The sequence below is a fragment of the Aulonocara stuartgranti genome, assembly GCF_965226115.1.
Source record: "Aulonocara stuartgranti genome assembly, chromosome: 4".
Lineage (NCBI taxonomy): Eukaryota > Metazoa > Chordata > Actinopteri > Cichliformes > Cichlidae > Aulonocara > Aulonocara stuartgranti.
In genome coordinates, this window is record NC_138942.1 from 8,162,880 (window position 1) to 8,189,154 (window position 26,275).

At 39.9% G+C, this 26,275-nt stretch overlaps 1 protein-coding gene and 1 long non-coding RNA gene across 3 annotated transcripts; one reads left to right on the plus strand and one right to left on the minus strand.

The window, feature by feature from the left end:
- Positions 1–2,406: 2,406 nt before the first annotated feature.
- ppp1r1b (protein phosphatase 1, regulatory (inhibitor) subunit 1B) lies at positions 2,407–25,388 on the minus strand. 2 transcript variants are annotated; one of them, XM_082529103.1, is made up of 5 exons: positions 24,948–25,388; positions 9,396–9,479; positions 8,283–8,358; positions 6,976–7,113; positions 2,407–4,466 (listed from the first exon to the last, which is right to left on the minus strand). In XM_082529103.1, exons 1-5 carry the CDS (start codon positions 25,059–25,061, stop codon positions 4,303–4,305), a joined length of 576 nt encoding a protein of 191 aa, XP_082385229.1. In that variant the 5' UTR covers positions 25,062–25,388; the 3' UTR covers positions 2,407–4,302. The 2 variants fall into 2 exon arrangements, with proteins under 2 accessions (XP_082385229.1, XP_082385228.1); XM_082529102.1 differs by having other exon boundaries at positions 9,390–9,479.
- Positions 14,187–16,019, plus strand: LOC309704119. The gene is made up of 2 exons (XR_014276151.1): positions 14,187–14,292; positions 15,597–16,019. It is a non-coding gene; the product is annotated as an uncharacterized lncRNA (long non-coding RNA).
- Positions 25,389–26,275: the final 887 nt, after the last annotated feature.

Sequence of the window (26,275 nt, forward strand, 5' to 3'; positions counted from 1 at the left end):
ACTCTTGAGTGCCATCGTATGGGCACTTCGCTCATCTGTAACACTGAAAGGTTTAAATGGGCAGAAAACTAATTTTCAGACCAAAACAAACTTACCATTTGGTCGGTAAAAATCTTTATCCTCCTTGAATAACTCTTACACATGCATTCGTGCTAATCTTTATCTAAAAATTGTATTTAAACTGGTGTGCAAATTTGGATTAAAGTTGAATCAACAACTCCGAAACTAATCAAGTGACCAGAGCAGACTCCGTCAAAGGATGCCAGAGAATAACCCGTAACGTATTTCCGGTTTCGTTCGAAATCGAAAGTGGTACTTATTTACGCCAACACGTACACATGCAGCATATGAAATATACAATCGAAACTCACAATACAAAATTAAGTATTTACATTGTTCCTCTTTTACGGTTTAGATGAGATTAATAATGCTGTTTTGCCGTTTAAAAAAAAATATTGGTATACAATGTAGTTGGACTGTCATATAGAGTTTTAGGTTATCTATCTGGACCTACACTGCCCCTTTTGGTCTTTTATTTAAGACGAATTTGATGTATTTTTTGAAACCTCTTTATAAAATCAATGTTAGTTATAATGATCTCCACTTGCTAATGTAGTATTGCTGGAACAAAAGATGAGGTCTAGTTGGAACATTGAAACAGTATTTGGTAATGCGAGCCTAACTCATTACAATACATGGGATACAAAATATTTCAACCACCAACAACAACAAATGAGCAAGCAAAATGGGTTTGAAACAGCCAGAGAAAATTATAAGGAAGTATTGATTTATGTATTTACTTACTTATTGGTCTTTAACTCCATTAGTTTAAAGCTCAAGTAAGCCAACGTGTAAATAATGAATGGTCTAGTTATTTTTAGCTCTGGCTCATTATTGTTTTCTGCCCTTTGCTTAAGGGGTGGGGAATGCCAACAAATGAAAGAACTGGAGTGCAAATGAATGAAGGAATGACTGAAAGAAATATTTGGCACATACTTTAAGAAGGTGTTGCATGAAGACTATATACCGCAAAAAAATTATATTATTTAAAATAAATTTTTAGATTTAGGAGTTCTTCTTTCTTGTACTGTTTGTTTTAGTAGCTCTTATATCGAAATGAAGGCAATGTGGATAATAATGACCTAACTCTTTTAGTAAAATATAATATAACATCATAAAATAAAATAATAATAGAAAATAAGGCCCAGGACCCAAAAATCGGCCTGGCAATGACTTTAATACACCCCTAATGGACAGCTTTGGAAAACATGAAGGTTATAATTTTGCACTTTTATCTGTATTTTCATAGGTTTTATAGCTTCATCTTTACTAATAAAGACCTCTCCCATGGGCCATTCATGCTACAAAAAAATAAATGACAGAAAAGTTCCTGGGTTTTTTTTTTTTCATACTCTACTGTAGAAATTTTGAGGATACACAATAACAAATAAAAGGACATGAAAATTAACAAAAGCCTTGTGTTTTATAATTACAGGATTATGAGTCAGCTGCCTGAAGATTTCCCTTAATTTGACACATTTCTTTATTACTATTCAGTTGTACTGAGATTTCGTTTTGTTTCTACAACACCATGTCTTTATCACATAGATAGAGATGTTCTGTGGAAGTTGTTAATTTGTTTCTTATGAGAATGCCACTCCTCTGGCCCAGTTCAGATCAAACTGGGCTCACGGTGTAAAGTGAATTTGACATCCCTGGTGTAATGTAATAATAATGTGGACATTGTTAAAGATAAAAGGAAACTGTTTTGATGAAATAAACTGTGACATTTGTTAAAAAATAAATTGAATGGAGTTTACCCAGCCTGTAAATTGTAAAATAATTAAAAAATTCTGTTAAGCCCATTAGCTTCCCAATTTTACATGAAAGTGAAGTTAAAGTAAAGCTTAAAAAAATAATTATTTTATGAATCAGTCTTCTCTGGGAACCAGGGAAAAATCTTACTCCTAAACTGTGTGTATATGTGTCTTGTGACTGTCTTTATGTCTCTCTTGTTGTCTGATTTTCCCAGTTGAATTCAGCTATGTCTCCTTGCCTTTCTGCTTTCACAGTCGTTGATTAACCCCATGTGTATAAATAGCCCTACCCTGCTCCTTAGTCTTTGTCATAGTGTCTGTTTTTTTTCCCTACCTATTTTAAGAATCAGTTGAATCACTACTTTAGATTTGGTCTTAACCAAAGGTCTTAATTAACGGTGTGTTTTTGATTTAACCTCTGCCGTCTTGTGTCTGCACCTGGATCCTCTACTTGCAGTTCCTGACAGTCCATAACTGATTCAAGGATAAATTCGATAGAGAGCAGTGAATGTAGGAGGGGTCTAAAAAACATGCAATTAAAAAGATCTAAAAGAATTCCCAAGCAAAAATGTCAGACGTAAGATTTAAGTAAGATTTAGGTTGGATTAAAAGAGAAAGGAAAAATTGTTTATTTCGATATCATACAGTTGCTCACTTCAAAACAACCACATCACATTGAGAAACAACAGAATGGAAAAAAAGAAAAATAAACACAGATTAAGCATTCGTACATGTCTTTCCACGATTGTTTCTTCTGACCTGGGATGAGGAGGGGGGTGGTTATAAAGAAGGAGGGAGGACATTATTGGCTGAAGAGCCTCAGCACACATAACCTGCTCATCCAGTCATCCCACAATTTAGGCAGGTCACAGGTTGAAAAAGTCTCACAAAGTTTTATTTACAAACAGCAGCCTAGATGATAGAAACAGCAAGATTTATTCATCCTGTGGCACAACTAGAAATTTTATCATTAGGTTTGCTTTGTCAGTTAAACAAAGTTGAATTCGTTGCTGAAGGAAGTCTACCAAATGTCAGTCGCACAGTAGTCGTTGTGGTTCATTTGTGTATTTGGATATAGGTAACAGAAGCAGGATAGTGCTAAGCAGTGCTCCCCATAAACTGGATTTTGGATTAGAAAAATATCTCTTTCAACAGACGATTAGGGAATGAGAAAAAGCTAACATTACAAAAGTGTCAGCATACAAAAGGGAGATATCCTAGATTAGAAATGAAAATATTTTTCAATTAATTTTTTAAAATTTCCCCAATAAGTTTCTGAAGAATCCCGTTCAAATGTGCCATGCACAGAGGCAGCAAATGGGTGTTTTTGAAAAATAGGAGGTAGCTTCACAGACTGATTTTAAATTTAGGTTTAAAAGAAAAAAAACAAGGCTAAATGCAGAGTTCATATAATTTCAGATAAAGATTTTTGAACTAAAAGAGTCATACATTGATCTAAGCATGAACAAATTGCAAATTGTTTTAACGTAAACTCAGTGACTACAGCATGACTGTTTGGTAAATGCTGAGCATAAAGAGCAAGAATAAAAGTAGATTATTATATAGAAATGAAATAATTGATGATTTTAATGAAAGCTGAAGACTTCTGTTGTTGTCAGTGACAAATAACACTGGCAACAACCGCCATTCAAGCTTCCAAGAGGCTAAAGATATAATCAATAAGATCAAAGATTTGGCAACATGAAGCTCAGATACAGCAAAATTAAAAGGCTGTTGTTGAAAATGCAGAATATAAATCGCATCAAAACAGAATTTGAATTATGGATTTTAACTTTAAGTAGCCGCAGTAGCACTTTAACCTGTCATTTGTATTTTTTACCACAAGATGGCAGCACACACAAAGAACTAAACACTGAGGGTGCTGTAAATCAAAAAACAAACGATGTAGGCTGTGGTTTCAAAGTAAAATGGAACACGTACCGCACACATTTAAAGACCTTCAAGTGTTTTTACAAAGGGTAATACAGGACAGTTTGTTTTTGTTTGTTTTTTTTAATCAAATGTACCCGAGAAAGATAATGTCAACTTTGTATTCCTTGTGGCCATTTTAGCCTTCTTTGAAGGTCTGGTCTTGCAGGGTTTTTGGTCACGCTGACCTTGGCCCTTCCACTGTCATTATAAACAAAAGGACACCAGGGCCAAAGTAGCATCTGTAGTCTGCTCTGTCAGTAAATCACTCCTCACCTGCTCATAAAGGCTGACTAATACAAAAACTCCCTCTTCGTCCTCGTTTTCAAAACCACCCTTTAGAGGTGAAGTACTACAAGAACCTTTTCTCACATGTTTAAGGTCACGAAAGAATCCATCGCTCAGTTTACTGTCATCTCATCTGTGTATTCAGACTACACACATTTAAAAAGACACACAACACATTTCTTGATTTTTCTGAGTTCTTCAGACTTTAACCACCATGAGTCTCCCCACATCTTCCCTTCAAACGTTCTCCCCGCGCTATCTTTCTCTCTCAGTTACTCCCACAACTGTTCTCCTCTGTCATGGCTTCAGTTTTGTCCCCCTTCATGTCTTCTTCCTCCTCATCTTCCTCCTGTGCTGGTTGTATCTGCTTGGCCGTCTCTCTCACGCTGGAAAACTTGTCTGACTGCTCAGTGGCAGCTGTCTCTTGGCGATCTGAGGAGGCAAAGACTGGTATCAAAACCAGCAGTAAAAAAAAATCCCAACTACCTTTGCTTATATCTAACTGTAGATACCATTACAATACCATACCATTGTGTCACAAATTTAATAAGGAATGGTAAAGTAAATTCTGGTAAAAGAGATGCCTGCTGGGCAGAAGGACACAAGTACTGACTCTAGAGCTAAAGCTTTTTAAGCAATTTCCTGCTTCAGGTATCTGAATCCCCATGACTTTTGCACTGTTTTGTGCTCTTGGTTAATTAATTTAGTAGTGAGAACATTTTAAAAAGAAGCTTTATAGTTTCACTTTATTTCTTTATTCTTATTCTATGTCTTTTCTAAACTGCAAACTCACTTAGTATTTCAGACGCACTGAAAAGGAGATTGTGTTCATTCCTGAAAATGATGAACAGCTACCTGATGAAATAACTTGAGTTCCTTGGTTTGTCTTCTGTTTGTTATAGGATAGGCCGAGTCCGAACTGTGTCGCTTGACTGAAAGAACAGATGAATTGTCATCAAAAAAGCCCAATCAGTATATTTTAGCATCCTGTTTGGGTGCTTTGTGTTTCAGCAGGCTTCCACAAAGGGATTTACCGAGAGAGTCTGTCATCTGGGCCGACAGAGCAATAATTCTGAATGAAATGCCACTGCTCTCGTGTGACTTTATGGGGATTATAAACCTATAATTTGGCATCATAAAACCAAACACACAGCGCACATAAATCTGATTATTATGCAAAATAAGAAAATGCACATATATAAAAAAGTTTAAATCAAAGAGATATGTAGATTTGTTTGTTTTTCTTTTGGCAGAGATTAAAATTTGCACAGATGCACATCCTGGCTGGCCTCTTGCACTGGGATAGGTGTTGGTGACACATCAAGACTTCCAATACATTTGGGTTAAGAGATGGAGGGATAATGTAGCACAAGAGCTGTACCAGCTGCTCAGCACACAAGGGGCTTCCAGATGCTGAAAACCGCAGAGCAATTGTTTACTAAGAAGCACAAAAATGTAATCTTACTGTGGTTTGCTATTTTTCTTTTGTTTGTGCCTGATTTTTCTTTCAGTTATCTTAAACTGCATATAATAGTCCCTCACTAGACACTTTGTTAGTTATACCTTGCTATTACACAGTTGTACCTGCTTTTACCTTCAGAATTGCATTAACTGTTCATGGCATATGTTCAACAAGGTGCTACAAACATTCTTCAAAGACTTCATATGGACATGAAAGCATTACACAGTTAGAAAACAGCTTAAGATAATTTAAGCTTTGTGATATGGTGTGTTATCCTGCTTGATGCAGTACAATGTGGTCATAATGGAAATGGTCAGCAACAATACTTAACTAGGCTGTGGTGTTTAAATGAGGCTTAGTTGGTACTAAGGGCCCCAAAGTGTGCTAAGAAAATCTCCACATCATTACATCACCATCAACAATCTGAGGCCAGAGGTCAGATGGGGCCATAGTTTCATGTTGTTTATGCCAAATTCTCAAACTTACTATCCATATGTTGCAGCAGAAATCAAGAGAGAATGCAGTCTGGGCATTCTCCTCTAACCTCTGGCATCAACAACGTGTTTTCACAGAGAGAACTGTTGCTCGCTTATTTTTTTCTTTTCCACACCATTCTCTGTAAACCCCACAGATGGCTGTGTGGAGAAAATCCCAGGAATTTCCTAAATACTCGGAGCAGCTTCACTCAGAACAACAACCATGTCACATTTAAAGTGACCAAAATAAACGTTGAACTTCAGCTGGTCATCTTGACCATGTCGACATGGCTAAATGTATTGGTTTGCTGCTATGGGTTTGTCTGTCAACGAGTAATTAAACAGGTGTACCCTAAATCTGTGCTGAGATGATTTCCTTATACGGTCATCTAAATCTGTTTGTGGAAGCTAGGTGAAGAAGTCATGTGATGGCTCATGTGATCAATAAAGGATCAACAACCACCTCCAAAGGGGAGAACTCCTATTAGGGAGCGAAAAGCTACAACGGTGTCCTGTATGAGAAAATTTCATCTTGAAATTGCAAATAACTGAAAAACATCATTAGGGAAAATGTACAGAAATGGGAACAACTTGGCTATACATACAAACTAGAAGGAAAAATACACCTTTGGACTAGTTAAAAAGTGATATTTTGTGATTTTCAGTGTATAAGCTTCTCATATGAGATTGTGATTTTAAATCTTAATGTGCAAACTTTTCCAGTTTTTCAAGTTTTTTTGAGCACAATTTTTTCTCCAGTCACTTTGAAATAATTACCAACTAGCTGCTAATTTAACTGGTGATATCAGAATGCAACCAATCGATTACTGCATGACACTAAACCATTTATCCTAGTAAAAAATCCAATGACCCAACCAAACAAGACCCATAAAATTAACAGCTTTAAGTCCCTCAAAGTGTATTTTGGCTTTGAGAAACAAACATCGCTGTAACAGTGTTGTTACTGTGCTCCCTGACAGTTGAAAGAGAGCCTCCCTCTCACCAGCAGCTTTGGTGGGAGCTGCATCCTCTCCCTCCTCTCCCTTCAAGTAGTCCTCATCCTCCTCCCCTTCACAAGGGTCTTCCAAGGGAGGGTAGACACCTAGTTTCTGCATATGCGCTTCAGCCATCTTCTGCACAGCTACACACAGGTAAACACACACAGGGACAGCCACACAAACACATGGACACAGACACAGGGATAGAGGGATATGTTGTTTTGGTTTCACCACACTTCAACTCTGTCAGTTTTTGTCAAGCCTCACAGGGGTTTTTGAATGCATGCCAGGCAGGCAGAAGGCCAGTTATACACATGCACTGACAGACAGGCAGACAGGCAGGCAGGCAGCTACAAAACGGTATCCCGCACTGATTTTTACAGTAGAGCTTCCGCTGTTGTTTTCTAGCTCTCCTCTCACCCTGTTTTCCCATCTGTTTATTTGCACCCTACTCGACTGCCCACCCTCCCCAGCGCTATCTTTTGGCAATACTGACTCATCCTCTTCTCTCTCTCCGTTCACTCTCTTTAGTGATATTATCTCAGCCACTCTCTCGCTTCCTCTAGGTCACCTTGGCTTCTCTCTCTATCATTTTTTCACACCCTCACTTACACAGTGCGGCAGCAGCACTAAGGCAGGTCAGTTTTTAGCTTGAGATAGGTTATGCAACTAGAAATAATAGAGTTAGTTCTCTCTGAGCTGATAAAGGGCAGATTTGAGATGCAGAACAAGGCTTCCTGGCTCATTATATCATCACTCGACATGTGGCAGCGCACACCCACAAATCCAAAGTAAAAGAAACCCCACCGACAAACTTACCTTCCTTATTGACCACATGCAACAAAGACACAATAGAAAAATGCACGTCTGTGTTCATGTATGCATTTTAATCACACCTATATGTGTGTGTTCGTGTGCGCCACAGCTGTATACACAACTGACTGTAATCCTGGATGATCCAGACTTTCCTAGACTCTCACTCAGTGTCTCACAGCTGTCACACTCTAATCTCTCCCTTTCTCCCTTTCTCTTTTGGTCACACACAGATATATGGACCCTGCTGCTGAGTGTAATATAAGGGCAGAAGCAAACAGAAACACAACTATGTATATCACACACGCGCATGCAGTGAAAAAAAAAGAAACCCCTTTATTGCATATCCACCCATCTGTCACATGCACCTTTATAAGGCGTTAGAACGCAAGTAAGAAATGCTTGCAGGGAAGCACGGTAAAACAAAGAAAGGATTTAAACACAAGGATGAATCACAACACACACAACCACCACCTGTAACACAAATGCTTGTACCAACCTTTGAGTGATGGCGGCTGATACACATTTGGATTAACTCGTTTTGGTTTGAGGACTCCATTCTCTCCTACAACCCACTGTGAAGAGAAAGAGCGAGCCACTAATCATGACATTCTTCGTCAGTCTGTCCTCAAAGCATCGGCACCTCGGAAGTTTTATTCACTATATTTATTTTATTACATAATTTGAAATTTCAGTTAAAACACCAACTTCCTCATTGGGATCTAAAGTCATAACATGCATGCAAAATATCTCCTACATGACTGATGCAATCTTTTTTTAGTTCTTGTGGTAACTCTGGAGGCCTCTCCTTAGTTATTCAAGTTGTTTTGGGGGAATTTTGGCTTCCAAACACGCCAGAAGCTGATTTGAAGTTTGTAGGTACACACTGGAGAGCAATGACAAACTGTTCCTCTTCATTAGAAGAAACATAACCATGAGGAAAACGGGGGAAAAGCATGCAAATTTAAAATAGCCTTGTTCCAAAACATTAAGAATATAAAGGATGGCATTTTCAAACAGCTATTTACACACTGCAGTTTTTGATGCAAGCATTAACATCTCTAAACCCAAGGTGTCATGTTTTGTCATGATTGTGCCTGCTTATATTATCTTACATTGGCTAGGCATGCAGTATAATTGTTGGATGTCCAGTCTGCAACTCAGTAATGTCAGCACTACATGCTACTACATGCTGGTTTTCCCAAGTTCTCTTAACTCTTCGTGCCATGCTTAATCTTCAGGATCTTCACTAGAATGTGAAAAGTGTTATCGTCAAACCTGCTTACACTGAATTTTACTCAAGCTTTCAGCCTCATCTCACCAACATCAAGTAAACAAGATATTTTTTAACCTTGGTGCTCAAATAGTTTTAAAATTTCAAGGTGAGTTTGAACTGTGGCTAAACACAAACTCAACACACAGGATTCAATGTGTGTGGAGTCATTAAGGAAAATGGATTATTATGTTGTTAGACAGTGAAATAATGGCATGAAGTAAATTATATGTTGTAGGTAAAGTAGTTACGTGGTTAATAGGATTGAAATCTAATGTAGGAGGATGGATGAGAGCACAAAGACACTTATATAAAAAAGTGTTTTGTCTTCACCTTTACCTGATGGGTGGACTGATCATCCTCAGGAGATGACTGGTCGGCTACTCTGAACAGTGTGGCGGGTGTTGGCCTCCGGCGTCGGATCTGCGAACAAACAACACAAATGGCAGCCATAAATAAATGAATAACAAAACTGACTAACACTATATTATTAATAATGCTCAGCACAAAGCCATATCAATCACACGGATCCCTATGTTGACAGTTTATGCTGGTGAAGGGCATTGCTGGGCCCTCAAGGACTTCATTAGTCCTACCTCAGATTTATTTGACAGGTCAGCAGCCAACAGTGACTTTCAGTGTTCAGTACTGGTCACGTCAGAGCACACGCAACAGTCAGGTGCAATAGAAGAATCATTTAGAAACCTCAGATTTTAAAGACAGAGTAAACAAAGAGAATTCTGTGGTGTGAAACAGAAGAAAATTATTCTTTTGACAAAGGCTTTATTTGAAATGAATGTTCTCCTCACATTTACACAAACATGTTTTGGCACCTGTGTGCACCAAACATGCAAATATGAAGTCTCCCAAACAGAGAGTCCATAGAAAAGGGATTAAATGAACCACAGCAATCAGCCGAGACACTCCCATCCACTCGCTCCTTTTCCACTCCGAATGACTGCTTCTTGGAGGCCTAATTCAGGTAGCTGACAGCCTAAAAGCAGAACGGGGCCAGACAAAGTGCAGATCTGAGCTACACCTCTACAGCACGAGCCACTGTATACAGCAAACTCTCTGTTCCTGGGAACAAATGCACAGCTGTGCCTACAGCTCCACAGTATCATGGCCTGTCTGTGGAAATTCACTCACCAGAAGTGCTCAATGTGGCTCATTGACCCAGTGCACAAAACACAGGGCCCTGCATGTATACAGAGACAAAAGTGCATTTAGCTCAGTCAGTCAGTTAGTATATATGAAGCAAATATCGATGGACAATTTGAAACTGAGCTCCTGGAATTCTGGTGCACATAATTGGACAACTTCTAAAACTATTTTTTTTAATAAGATTTAATCAGAAAAATAACCAGAATTTTTGATTTGTCTTAAAAGAAATGATTAATTTCCACCTAGACAGGCTTGTTTCTGTGCATGTTTTCCTACTCTTTTTCAGCACAAAACTTGGCAATGACTGAAGTAAATTTACACTGAAGCTCACATTCACAGTCTCTGTTTCCTATGTTGGAACAGACTGTAAACCTTTAAGAAGCAAACAGGAAGTGACTGTTTGATAATCAAAAGATACGTTTGGGGTGGAGTATTACTTTTCAGAGTATTTTTCCCTTGCTAAGCAGAACGTGTCGGGGCCTTTATAGAGAAAATGTACGTGCACAGCTCAGATCTTTGGCTCACATTTTCTACAAATCTACACAATTCCCAAATGCATAAAATGAAATGGAAAAAATAAATGGAAAAATGTTTAAAAAATATATAAAACACATTTTAAAAAGGTAAAAGCAGTGGTATTAGTCAGGCAAATCAGGTGCTGAAAGATGTCCTCTGTGGAGCAAGCCAACCTTGCCCATGACATGAACCTATGTGCTGCTGTTTACTATATCACATAACATCGCAGGAATATAGTTAAGTAGTCTGGCTCCATACGGAGAGTTGTGTTTGTGTTTGTTTCTCTTCTGTCGTGTGCGTCATCACAACGAGGCGCATGTTGCCAAAGCAGAGGCTTCCACGGCCCACGTGGTGGAAATCTGCCTCTGTCAAATTCAAAGACATGGAGTAATCAAGCATGGATTTCACCCTTATTTATATCACCAGACACACATTTTAATCTCATCACGCAACTTCAGGCTTTCCTGCTTCCCCTGGATCTCTCACACTATCTGTCTTTCTCTCATTCTCCTCTCATTTCCTCCTTGCTCGATCCGTTGCTTCCTCTATCCTGTTTACTTCCACATCCATCCTGATTTTCATTCCTTGACAGTGACATTAACTTCATCCACTGTTCGCCTCTCCTTTTCAACACCAGTCTGTCATAACCAGACTCATATTAGTGTGTTTTTGTTTGCTGGTTTGTCAACCGTTTCCTTTTTTGTCATTAGATGTGTAAGAGGAAAACATCCACAGAGCATCCTTTGACCCCACCTCCGCTTTCCCTGTGTCTCCCCTGGTTAGGTGTGGAGGCCTGGGGCTTCATGTTGATAAGAACCCTGCTGGCTCTGCCTGCATGACACCTGCTAACTGCCTTGCAGGGCAGCCTGAGGTGCTTCAAACCGAGAGCCACAAGAGACAGAGAGAAAATACCAGATGTTGACATGACCAAGCCTGTGCCCGAGTCCTGGGGACGTAAGCGAGGACTGTATTCAAGTCCAGCAGATTATTGGTATGCTTGTGTATTTGTGTGATATATTTATTAGATTATACTGAGATTGGAGGGCCAGCAGGAAGGTATACGGATGGTTCTGCAAACAGATTCTTGGTTATTAACTGTAATTACTTGATTATTCAATTAGCTGCTTGTTAATTTTTGACTGCCATATCAATCTTTATACAAAAATACCAACAACAAAAAAGGATTGGAAAGTAGATCATTAGTAGTGGATATTTTCAGATTTTCTGTTTTTTAAGACATATTTAAAGTAAGCCATTAGAATATCTTGGGAGACTGCAATGGATGTTTCCACTACTTTGTTATATTTTGTTAGTTCCCACTCCTGTTTTTTGGTTTCTTTACTGTGATGTGAGCTTATTTTTACAAAAGAGAAAGGCCAAGCCAAAGAGAAAGGTGTATTATATTATTATATTTTCTAAACTCCAGATCAGGATCCCCAAAGTTTTAACCTCAATAACTGTCCCTGAAAGAGGCAGCTCCTTCAAGAAAAGATTTGCTCAAATGGTGATTAAGGTAGGAATGATGAGATAAACAGGATATGTCTTGATGCACACTCAATAAAATGACTGAATGGGATAACTTCACTGCTCTGTGACTTCACTGTGAAGCATAATATGATGATCTAGTTACCAGTAACTGCTCTCGTGCTCAGCATGCATGAGTTTGTGTGTGTGTGTAAATGGTTGTTATCCAAGGGCTCGTCATCTAAACACTCAGCATGGTGGTCTCATGAAATGTCACGACACAACAGAAGACCTCCTATAGCATGAGGCACAGTTTGCAATGCATGTAATGAAAAAAAATCACAGTGTTTATAAACATTTGTCACATTTACGTACACAAAGTGATGCCGACAGTGGTGGCGGTGGTGACCTGCTGTTGTTTTGTGATGCCGGCAATGCATAAGCATACATATTGACTCTAGTAATTTTCCAACCTTAAAACCCACTCCACTCTGAGTTACATAATATCATATGTGACTTCCTCATTTATGGCAACACTAGGGCAAAGCATGTGAGATTACTCCAGCGCTTTATCCCTCTATCCCCTCCCTTCACTGCTTTTCTAAACCCCCTGCCCCCAATCTCCTCAACACTCCACCACTGGCAGCAATTGTTTTTGTACCAAGATCAGTCAAGCTGCAATGGACTTTCACTCAGGGACTCTAAGCAGGCGTCTGCAGTGGCATTTCAGCAGCTCCACAGGTGTATGCCTGCAGGCTTCCCCTAAGAGCCAGCAGCACCCCACTAGGTTTCACAAAGAGCTTTGTCTCAATAAAAATACTGGCTCATAGATCATAGCGTATAAAGGTGTTTCAGTTTATCTGAAGCTGAATTTGATTAATGTCCTGCAAATGCACTGTGTGGCAGATACAAACAGAAGGCTAAACGTAATTATTTGTACCGGTGTTTCTATAAGCTGTTTTCAAATATGAACTCAGGATAATGTCAAGAGAATGAAGTCAGACTATCACCCAGCAGTTACCCTTTCTCATACAGCCATGTTCTCACAATTTAAATAATTTTATTTGGTTTATGCAAACCTGAATAGACTGTGCGTGAGCTAGCACACAGCGTAACCACTTCCTCTTTGAAGTGACCTTTTCTTTAAAAAAAAAAAGCACTTTTCTCACATAGTATTGAGGAGATAAGGAGGTTACAGCTAAAGCTGTGCTCTTACATGAAGTGTACCTGTGCAACAGATTTTTTTCATGTGTATATAAATAACCTTGCCAAGTTTAACAGGATACAAAGCACTATAGTACCCAGGTGTAACGCCAATATAGTACTGAGTCACTGATAAGTGTTGACTTTGCATGTTTTTGAATGAGTTCAAATATGTGTGTGTTAGCTCAGCACTCTCCTCCATTGCAGTCTGGATGCAGATGGGCTGATATGGGTCTGCTCCCCAAAGACCATCCTCTAAGCTGGTGCTCTTGTGGCTGGGTCTATAAAAAGCAGTTTCAGTAGGACAGCATAAACTAGATCACAGGAGTCCCTGTGGGATGAAACCGAAAGGTTCTAAAACTCTGCACCAGTGCTAATAGTCGGGTATCCCGAGAGGAGTCTGCTGTGCAGATCTGGCCCCAATATGGGCAGAAATCTGTGCCATCAGAAACTGAATTTGAATAAGTTCAATTTGAATTTGAATTGCTCAGATTGAATCTGAATTGTAACTTGAATAAATGCTTTTGAAAACTGAATTTGAATTAGTCTAATTTGAAATTGAATTTATGGTTTGAAAATGATCATCACTAAATTGAAATTGAATTTTATATTTTGAAAATGAATTGATTTGCTTTGAAACTGCATTTTATCCTTTAAAAATTCAGCTCTCGAATAATTTCAGTTTCACTTCTCACCATTCAGTTTCAGTTCTACAATTCAATTTCAGTTCCAAAATTCCGTTTTTTGGAACTTACATCCGGTTCCGGTTCAAGCGCAGATTAATAGAACTACGTTTTACTAGCGGACCGAAAGTGTTACAGCATCTTGAGCTGAATTAAGACTTCAGAAGTCATTCGTCATGTCGAATGACCAGCGGATAAACTCTCAGGTTGGTAATAAATGTATTACATGTATAAGAACAAGCGTCATGTTAACAAAAGATAGCCGTACAGTAACTGTTATGCTTATTGTAGCTGTTAGCTAAAAACGGTAATTTAGCGTAGTTTGCCCTGAATTCAGCTTTGACAAACAAATATGATCGACTGTTTCTAGTAGAATTCCAAAGTTGTCATCTTGGACCCTCTCAGAGTACCCCCTCTGTATGCTTGCAGAGACCCCTACAGTAGGGAAACATGCAAAACGGTGCCCAAACCTTTGTATTTTAGCTTTATTTATGTCTTTATGCTGGGCAGACACTGTGCGATTTTTTTCAGTCGCACGATTCAGCTCCTGCTCAAACTGTACGATTGACTCGCGGGGGTTAGAAGTTCGTAGGTCACGATGCAGGGTCTCACACTATACGGCCCGATGCTCTGATGCGACCCGAGTGCTCACACTGTGCGTCCATAAAATGAAGGTTATAAGAGAAATTCTGTTGCTCGCTCTCCCTCTCTGTCTTTCACTCACACAGACACACCACCACCATCAACTTTGCTAAATTTCTAATGAAAAACATTGATCAGGCAGCTGTGATTGAGCAGCAGTGTAGATCCAACTATTTTCACGGTTGTTGTGGTCGTGATAATTTTGTTAGGCCACATCGAAAAGGTTCGGGTGAGCTTGCCATAGTTCTACAAGTTGTGCCTCCATCGCTTGTGTCCAGATCACACGCTGCACTGCCGTGCTGCGCCGTCTTTTTCGCTGACATTTGTGTTTGCGCGTGCGCAGTGTGAGAAGCTGCGGTGACACCCTCACGACCAAACGATTGATGATCGGGAGCTGGTCGTGAGGTGTTAATCGCTTCTCGTTACCTCACGTATACTACACGATGCACGACGCACGATGAAGGCCAAAATCGGGCCGATCGCCAAAACGGTCGCACGACTCAAAAATCGGCTCAAAATGGGCCAAAAATCGCACCGTGTAAGCCCAGCATAACACAGCATCCCAACTCTTTAGCTAACTTAATAACTTTAGCTAAAGTGAATAGTTAGTCTAATTCATTAGTGCAGCATTACTGGATCACCTCTGTTTGAAGTGATATAATATGATATACAACTATCACTGAAACAGCAAACTTTGTAAATAAGCAAACAACACTTCTCATTCTCTAAACGTTTGGCCACAGCTGTAGATTACACTATCAGTGCTTGTTCACTCTTGACAATAATAACATTTCTAAATTTACTTTGTGCATTTACAGGTAAACAATATCTAATATTTTATCTAAATGACTACTTTGTCTTTAAAAAGGGTGAAGAGCCTGAGGCCGGTGACAGTCCAGTTCTACTCTAAGTACATCCTTACAGTGGCTCACAGGACAAGGCCACATTCCTGTCCTGCCAGAAGAGAAGAGAAACTTCAGTCTTCATGCAGTTCAACCACACCTGTCATATTCCATATGACAGGGGTCTCAAACTCCAGTCCTCAACGGTCAAAGTGTCATGCAACTTTTCCATGCCCTCGAGGACTGGAGTTTGAGACCCCTGCCGTATGGTGTTCATGCTGTTTTCTACCCCACAGTTACAGCATGTCTGACTGCCTGTTCAGCATATGCAAAAATATATGATGAGTTTAAGCATGTGATGACTAAGGCCTTCCATTATGGTGTTTGTCATCACATGTCACAGACATCTGGATGATCATTTGGAATAAACAAAAACTAAAAACTTGTTACTTCATCTTTTATCTTTATTATTATTATTGTTCTTATTTTACACTTTTCATTGTTAGGCATTGGGTTTATTTGTAGTAGTCCTTTCCAACGTCTTTCCCTCTTCCATGTTACTGTGGCAGCTTGTCAGCATCTATTTGGGGTTGGGAGTGGAACAGAAAGTAAAGAAATCCAAAGTGCCATTAAAACCAGCAGAGGTTCTTATATTTCAGAAGAAGGGATTAATTCAAAAGAAATGACCTCAACGCCATATTTTATTTAGGAACCCTTGAGAGCACTTTGCAAAATAACACATTCTTATAATTTCACCCTCAGATGAGCCAAGCTACGACTGTCAGGGAAGGTGATGTAGGTACAGAGCATATGAGAGTGGTTAAGTTAATGTCTCTTGTCTAGATGAAGGCACAAGAGGGATCAATGGCAAGGCGTAGAGATTCAGTATCTTCAGTCTTCAGTGGACACTCCATTTCTGGCACAAAACACCTGTAAAAGATGGTCGATTTAGGAGGTGACCCGACAACTTCAGCCTGTCAAACATAGTAATGGAGCAGTGTGTTTAAAAAAAATTTATTAATTAAGCATGCACTCAGTACCCTAAGAATTATTATGGTAGTTAAACACAGTGATAGTTAGGGACTGTGTGAGAGAGAGAGAGAGTGTGTGAGAGAGAGAGAGAGCGAGTGAGAGAGAGCGAGTGTGTGAAAGAGAGAGAGACTGTGTGAGAGAGAGAGAGAGAGTGTGTGAGAGAGAGAGAGAGCGAGTGAGAGAGAGCGAGTGTGTGAAAGAGAGAGAGACTGTGTGAGAGAGAGACTGTGTGAGAGAGAGACTGTGTGAGAGAGAGAGAGTGTGTGAAAGAGAGAGAGACTGTGTGAGAGAGAGAGAGAGTGTGTGAAAGAGAGAGAGAGACTGTGTGAGAGAGTGAGAGAGCGAGTGAGAGAGAGCGAGTGAGAGAGAAGCTACAATAAGCATAACAGTTACTGTACGGCTATCTTTTGTTAACATGACGCTTGTTCTTATACATGTAATACATTTATTACCAACCTGAGAGTTTATCCGCTGGTCATTCGACATGACGAATGACTTTTTATTATCTTTAGCAAGTTTTTACACGACCCTATCATACAACCTTAAATGTATCTGTAAAAATATTAGCTTCCCTTTCTCTTGGTCATATTTGATGTTCAGCTGAATATAAAGTCTGAAGGGCAACTAATTTAAACAAAGCCATGATGTTGCCCTTTTCTCTCAGTCATGCCCCTGGAGATAGCCTCTTAAAAACAAATGGAAGAACCCCATGTGGTGCTCTAAGTGCAGTCTGGCAATTTGAAGTCAATAATACAGTAAGGTGAAAAATGATCCCTTTTGTGTGTGTGTGTGTGTGTGTGTGTGTGTGTGTGTGTGTGTGTGTGTGTGTGGGTATGTGTGCATGTGTTTTTTTGACTATTTTATCATTTCTGCCATAAAGATTTAATGTGTGATTTTTTTTTATCTATGTTATTCTTTATGCAAGAACTGTGCATAACGTTTTGTCTGTGAGGATATTTACACTGGATTTCTTCCTTTCTGTCTTTTTTCTTTAATTCTTATTTATTAAGATTTACTATTTAAAATTACTAGCAGATAATGCTGGCGGGCTTTAAAAAGGTTGCACTGAGAAACACCTGCTTGTTGAGTTTCCAGCTGTTTCAAGGGGGGTCAAGGACAAGGCTACGCAAATTTCAACCCCAGCTGCAGCTCTGTCAGATCGGTGAATTCCCATAAGTCAGAGAGGCTGCTGCATATTGCTTCTCAGCATTCACATAACACTTTTGCAATGACCTTTGGCCCCACCACCGGCTAACTGGATAAACAGATGGGCAGCAGATAGCATCTGGAGGGGTTCTCCAATGACCCTCAAATAGAAAATGTAATTACCCTGCACCCACTGGCAGAATTACATCATACTCAGACAACCATCCACTCGCCCCACTCTTTCTTCTCTCTCTCACAGTGCCCCCCAGCATTTATGTAATTAGCTGCTGATAACTGCTGGCTTGTTGTTCCAGAGACTGCTGGTTTACCATCACAGTACAAATACTGCGCCACTGGCTGATGAGTGTCAGGAAGCCCCCTGCCAGGCCACAACCCACAACTGGGAAGGTGCCAATCAAAGCTTTCATAGAGAAAGTAACATTGCCAACAGCCTACAATCACAGGAAAATTCCACTTTTGTTCATGCACTCATATTCAGATGTGTCATAGTATGTAGCTGACAGCCTATTAGGCTGGCACAAATGGAGGGCAGAGCAGCTATAGTTACTCATCTGCAAAGTCACGTGTAACCACCCGTGATAAATGACATAGAAGTTACTGAAAAGGTTACCAACAATCCTATTTTATTATTCCTATTCCTACTATAATCTCAGTAAAAATGATATTACTGTGAAATATAACAGCATTTCCTTACCCATGTGCCCCATTTATTTTGTTGTTTCTTTTTGCTTTTATTGTACTATGACAGCTTGAAAACTACAACCAGGTGGCATCTGGAGGAGCTCTACAGTGCTACTTCAAATAATTTTCTATAATCTATGTTTCTCAAAGAAAACCTATTGTATTATACCACAAAAATGTGCAGAAGCTTGCTCTAAATATTTACTTCCTTAAAGTAACCCATTTACCGGAATTGAACTCTATCTACACAGAACAGCATGTTACAAAAGAGACATTACAAAATATTAGTTTCCATTTCCAGCAGACTATCTCCTGTCATCTTTCTGCATATCCTTTCTTTTAGCTTTAGGGGTTTCCTTCTAAATGCACCGAAGATAACTGAGAGCTTGAACATGTACAAAGCTTATTAGGTTGCAGGGAGATAAATGCTGGGAAAAAAAATGTCTCAGTTACTGCCCTGAAAATCGGAGATTACAACTCATAGAGCAGCAATAACAAAATGCTATGTCTTCTCTGTGTTGATGAAACAGGGATTGGTACCAATCCTATTTGTTTTGATTCATGCTTCAGTGGTCCCCTGAATATGCTTATATCAGTGTGACTGTCCTGGGACTCCAGCTACAAAGCAACTGACCCTGAAAGCAAAATCAGGAGGGGTGGAAAGCCAGCTAAAAGGTGCAGTGCAGGGTTCAGATCCTGACAACCGCTGATCATCCCACAGATCCTGTCTATCTCTTATCCCCCACCCTCGATTTCTGTCCCTGCTGCTGCCCGACTGTTGCCCTTCTAATCCTATCCCTCAATTTTCATCACAAATGTGGCCACTGTTTTGCTGTACTGGGCAGGGTTAAAAGACATCCTTGCACAGTGCATTGTGATTTCTCTGCTACAGCTAGACAAGAATTTGGATATATGTTTTTGGAAATGCACGAATGCACATTAGGGGAATGCACTAGTCTGTATCTTTTCACTCCCTGGCCACAGCCCGACACTGTTTGATTAAAGATGATCCCTGAAGCAAAAAATTAGTGACTGGATTGGAACATGGCACTGGCAGACAGTGGGGGATTTATCGACCAAAATGTTGAAAGTCTAAGGGAGTGTGCCGCAATACTACAAGCATGCAACTTCCATTATGAGTTTTACATGCATGAGCTGCCGAGGGCATTATGGCATATTTTGAACTCACTATGTACTGTGTAATCAGGTGGCAAATCACTCTACCCATAGTCAATATTTACACTTTTTAAGTGTTTGCACATTACACAGGTCTACAGCACAGGAGCCAAGAGGAGGTGATAAATTGTTTGGGTTATATCATCATTAAGAGAGCATGATTTTCAGAATAACACAGTAATGGCTTTCTTACACAGAAGCTGTACTGTTTTGCTTTTTTATGTTTTTGTTTGGAGAAAAAAAAAAGCAGAAAAAGCATAAATAATTAAATAAAAATTTGGACAAAACTGCTATAAACAGATAGAGGCCATGAATAATATGTTGGCCTCCAGAGTCATTAACTACTCAAAATGCCCCAACTGTCAAAAACAGGGAGGAACACATACATACGTAACCCCCAGTAGACAGAAGCCCATTGATTGTGTCCACACTGCAATTATAATGTGTGGTTTCAGCAAAGCAATTCATCTTTCTTTTTTCTTTTCAAAATAATTTCTTAACCAATTAGTTTTTTGCCACCACAAATATCATTAAATTGCTTCGGGCAGGCAGCCTGGAGAGGAACCAGCCTGCGTCACTGGGAAGAGTGAGTAAAACCAACACAGTGGCATTCCTGGCTTTCCACATGCAGGGAAAGATCACTGCACCCTCTTGTCCAGTCCCAGCATGCTTTGTGGCATCCAGCAAGATGTTCTTTCTGGGAGCGCATGTTGACAGTCCCCTAGACAGCAAACACTCACTGCACCAAAGGTCACTGTTTGATGTTTAACCCAGAGAGTGGACTGGGAAGAATGAGGGGAGGACTGGAGGGCCGATAGGTGTTGGCTTTGCTAGGGAGGATGAGGAATTGTATGAAGATCGTCATCAGGGAACTGTGAGTGAAAATCATGCCCTCAATAACACCCTTGACGTTTAATATAGATTAATATGGACTGGATTACTGTTAGAAGCCTTTCGCCAAATGCCCTTTCCAGGCCTTTGTTATTCCCTTTCATGTTGTCACTTCAACTGGTCAGCATGAGCTAACAGGACCAGGCTGAGTGAAGAAAGAGGAGAGCACAGAGATATGTATCTGCTTGTTGAGGCGGCAGAGAGGCAGACTTGAAGGGAATCAGTGATGCTGTGCCATGACGTTAATCTCTGTCCATTATGCACATTACCTTACATCATTTACAAAGCACGGAGGATTGGTGCCTTTGTGGAGTGGCATTAGTGATGGTAAACACAGCCATGTGCTCTCTCTGTTATGTTTCAGGGTCAATCCTGACCGCTTAATGTGAAGAATATTCTAAAATAATGACTTTTAAAAGTTGTGTATTTTTAGAGCATATAAAGGAGATCGTGCCTGTTCTCCGATGTGGTGCTGGTACGTAATCTAGAACAGATTGAGATCCGTTGATTAACATTAAAAAAAAGACTGGCCCCAAAAGCTGGTACCAGCGCAACACCACAAAACTGCTGGGGCTAAAGTGAGGAGCTACCATGAGAAATTAAGTAATCATTTGCAGAAGCAGCCTGCAGATGTATTTAGATTGAAATGTGGGAGGAAGGTGGAGTACCTAGAGATAACACACACAAACAAGAGGAGAACATGCAAATACCACACAGTCTAGATTCAAACCTAAGACTGTGCTTATGCTTTTAATGTGTCCTCAATACACAAATATATTTTTATGGTATTCAATCACATTAAAATCCAACACATGTAGATTCAAAGATTCTGCCCCCCAGGATTTTCTTCCCAACTTCTGCAGTACATAATGTTTGATTCTCAAATCAGTCCAACAGTAAAATGGACTGGTTCTTATATAGCACTCTTTCTCACCCTTTCACACACACGCATTAATAAAAGCACCTTTTCCTATGCTTAAAAGGTTTTATCCTAGCATTCCCACAGTCACACTCCAATGGATGCAATAGGGTAGTTCCAAAAAGATACCAAAGCAGAACTGGTGATGGTAGCACCAGCACTGAGTATCAATGTCAGGAGGTTAAAGATGGAAGGGGTGGAATTAGAAAGTCTGGATGACACATAGAAATGACTTAATTTATCTGAGTGATCTGAAAAATACAGGTTAAACGTTTATATCAATAAAATAATTTTTCAGTGCAGTGCCACAAACAAAATTTCATGAACCTTCAACATACTGAAGAAGAAACAACTAATTAGTGTCTGAAAATGTGACAAAATAAAACCAAGACAATCTGCATGCAAACTGGGTCAACTAGGGACGGTTTTATGTTAGTGTTATTTGACTTCTATTTATAATGGCTCTTGCAGATGCAAAAACATTCCTCTGGAGTAAACAAGCAGGTGAGAAATGTTCAAAAAAAATCATCTTACACCTTTAAAGGATTTCCAAAACCTGCTATATTCTCCCAAAATGTGTAACATTTCCATGCGTGGGAGGCTTGGAACCGTCACCAAAGAGCATTCACACACATTTACCTCCAAAAAATGAAATTCTACCTATGTAAACAACCTATCACATATACAGAACTATCCATTAAAGTTGACCTTTTAGATGCCAACTGTGGGGGTGCTTTCAATGACATAGTTGGACAGCTTGTCACCATAGTAACAAGGCAGTTCAGTCAATAGTGGTTTTGGGGTTTAAATGCCATTGCAACAAACAGTAAGATGTTACCGGTTGTGTAACAAGTTCCAAAGAATAGTATTGCAACTCATTAGCAAAGTCGGACTAGTGGGCGACAGTAATTGTTATGGGAGGGGAAGGGAATTAAACGAGTGTCGTTAACTGTTACCCCTGCCCACCCACATGTCCCTGGAGAATCCCATCCACCACTGGTAGATGCTATCTGCTTTTAAACACACATAAACACGCATTCTCTCCTGAATGCCCTCTCTGTTTCTCATACTCCCCACCAGCTCATTTGCTTCCTTGTTCTAACTATCAGCATCCATCCATTTGCATGCACAGTAAATAAAACCACCGACCCCAGGCTTTCTAATTCTATGCCTCTGAAACGGTTGTATGGGGAAAGCCATTTGAGAATTTATTCCACATCACACAACACTTTCTACCCACTAGTCCGCTCTTTGGCCTTGCCAGAACTGGTTCAAGATTTCATTGCACTAATTTGTCATTTACAAAAAATGTACAAGTCAGCTAGCAGCACTTCTAACCAACTTGTTTGAAACAGAATCCATATCAGTGGCACTAAAGCATCAAAAAGGTTTTATGTTGCTGATGCACAAATGGCATAATGCTGAAAATCTTGGTACTTAAGTAGTTCTAATAATAATAATTAGATTAACATGTTAGAAAATTTGCAGATCACTAGTTAACTATTACTTAGTTTAAGAGTTACAAATTCAGCCCACCTGGGCATCACTAGTAACAGATGGACTCTTGGAGCTAACGTAAGCTGTTTATGAAAGAAGGACATAACCACTATGGCATTGCTCATTGGTTTTTGAGGTCTGTTTTGAAACTGCAAACTGAGTATTTAGCAAACTTTCCTCTTAGCTTTTGAATAATAGCTTTGTTGAGTGAACAGTATACTTGACTGAGAAACTGACACACTGCAGGCTCTAATGGTAGCAACCTTTTCATGAAGTAGCCATGACGTAAAACATATGCTGTTTATTATCTATTTATCGCCAAATACAGCCATAATTTACAAAATGATCATCATGCTGTATTAAATAAGACTTCAAGCTAGAGATTTAGACCATAAACTTTAAGCCACTTAACTACTGGCTTTTCATACCCAGAAGCTACGTCCATCCTCTATATACAGCTTGTGCTTGCTGAAAAGGTAACTAAAGAGTTTTTGTTTAACTAGTACACCAAAATCCTGAACTAGTGAGAACAAATCTCCAACTAGTACAGACAAAGACCAAATTAGAAGGGGGAAATAAATTAGAAGCCTGACATGGAAGCTTGACTGAAAAGATGTGGTAGTATTAATATGACGTAGAAGTTTCAACCCACATTCCCTATTTGAAGGTGAAGCCCAGGGTCTGGCTGGGAGAATAAAGCCAGCAAATAACCCTAAAAATACGTGATTGTACTTTGAATATTGAGCAATAAAATAAGGATTTTTTTTTTTTTAAATGAGGGCGTAGCCCACATATGCCAGATTGGTATCCTGTGGTTTCTTGGAAGAGGTGATAAGGATCATAGCATGGTGGCAGGGCATAAGGGAGAAAGAGAATTAGAGGGGAAGGAGGACAGCACGTGTTTATATTTATTTTTAAGTAAAAGTCTTATGAAGTGCTGTGAAAATTTTCCATTTTAAAAATGTATCCTGTAGCAGAGATACATGAGAACATGAGATAAGACAAAAAACATGGAGGAAATTCAGCACAATCTCCAAATAAACTCGTGAAAGTTAAGTGCAATCAGCCAGGGTAATGACAAAGTGTTATCAGAGATCACTGTTCTTTATTAAAAGCCTCTATTTTGCAAGCAGTGAAACAGGGGCAGACACTATGGGAGCTGACCCCAGACAGGTAAAGATCAGGCTTTGTATCTTTGTCTCTTTCCCTTCCTTCATATAGAACATCTCACACTTGTCCTCCCAACCTTTCTCTCATCAAGCCCTCATGAGAAATGAGTCGCTGTCCTCGATCATTCTAAGATACTAAACAGTTTCTACTTTGGCCCACTTATCCCAGATCTAAAATAAGACCCACCGACATTAGCGCCAAAAGGAGAGATCTCAGTTGTCCCATGAAAAATGAGCATAAAAACTTCCACAGAAAAATGCAGGCATTGCTGAGTCGGTGATAAGATAGCGCTGTGGTAAAAGAGGACTAAAGGATATTACTAGCAAAAGCTTATCTCAAAGGTCAGAGAAGGTGCCAAACAGCCAAGGACTAAAATATGTTTTTTACAAACAAAATGTCACAGAAGGAGCAAAGCTGGCGTGAAACAGAAGATAATGACTTTTGTATCAATGTCACAGTTTTAAACAGGTCAGGATGACATGAGGCAGCAACAAGGCACTAATCTCAAGAGGAAACCAAAACGAAGAGAGGGAAATGTCATCAAAATTTCTCAACAGTGTCTAACACAGCAATCAAATTTATCTTTCTATTGCAAAGCTGTCAAAGTGACACAAAGCAGAGAGAAAACTTGCAGAGAGAAGATGCTGTGAAGAGAGAAATTTTGCCATTGCATGTACAGAATCCAACAAACAATGTGGCCTCTGTATTTGTATGAGGGAATGGTATTTGGATGGGAAACTACCAAAGAGAAATTCATCTGTTAAACTCCAATAGTGAATATTCAGAAACACAAACAGAACTTGTCCTTATGGGCCATACAGTAACCTGACCAGCGCCTGCTCACCATCTCCACTTGCCGTGGATCCAGGTTGGTGGGTGCATTGGCTGGCACAGCAAACTGGATCTTCTTCCTCTCCTTGGGCTCCCCCTCGACCTCGGGTGACACAGAGGGCTCCATGGTTCTGGATCCTGGAGGTCTGACTCCCAGCAGAGAGGAGAGGAAGCAGCTGGAAATCTCTATAACCTCCAAGAGGAACCTCCCACTCCTGGGTAGTCCCAGTCCTGAAGACTTTTCTTCTTTCTCTTGCTTCACTCCTTCACAATCTCTCTCTATTTCTACCTCTCTTAGAAAAAGTGAAAAGACTTTTTTTCACCTCTTTTGCTCTCCTGCAGCTGCTAAAATCCCCCTACACCTCTCTGGGTTTCACTCTTTCCCTGTTTGCAGTCCCTTTAAACCTGTGCAGCAGGAGTGAATGAGGCATGTCCTTAGATCTGGCTGTGAGGGAGCGAAGTGGGTGGATAGAGAGTGGAGGGGAGGGGCCAGTGACCAAAAGAAGGTGGAGATATTCAGGGAGAGGGAGGAGTCACAGTAAATGGGGAGGAGGGAAAAGAAGACGTGACAAGGGGTGGAGGGTGGGCAACGCTTTTTTCTACCTATTTAAGCTGAAGTTGATTTGTAATCAGAAAAAAATAGTAATCTCATCACATCAGCTGAGCCTCTTTTGGCCTCTATATGTGAGAGATTTATGATGGGAGATGAGGGTGGCAGGGAGTGCAAGGAGAGATAAACAAGAGGAGAGTGATACGTGCCGTATGCAGGAGGAATGTACAGAGGGATCCTGCTGCTAAGCCGATGCCACCGACATTACTGGATTTACAGGCGGTGTTGTATGTAATGCTATGACCATATGACTGATAGCAGTCAGGGAAAGTACCACGATTGTCAGAGAGAAATACTCAGGATGTCCTTCTGTCAAAAGCTTGATTGGATCTCAGTGAAAAAAACAAGTAAATGTATGCCAAATAAGATAAAACTTATCACAACCTTGGCTTGTATGATTTAGAGTGAATGGGACATAGTGATCTTTAGATGACAAACATGGAGAAGATACAAGTGAGAATGAGAGAGGGGGAAGACATTGTGGTGACATACAGGGAAAAGAGGACAGCGTCAGTGTTATTTTCAGGGCCTTGCTGTTATTTCACTCACATGGCAGAGGGATTTGGACAGTGGAGAGGAGTGGATTTGGCCTCAGGACAGAGTTGGGCTTTGGCATAGGCTGGAATGAAGGAGTCAGCTATAGTGTTGGTGATAGTGGAGGAGGAATAGGAAGTGCACAAGGGGCTGGAGGGACTTTGTGGCCATAACAAAGAAGGTCAAGGTATATATGG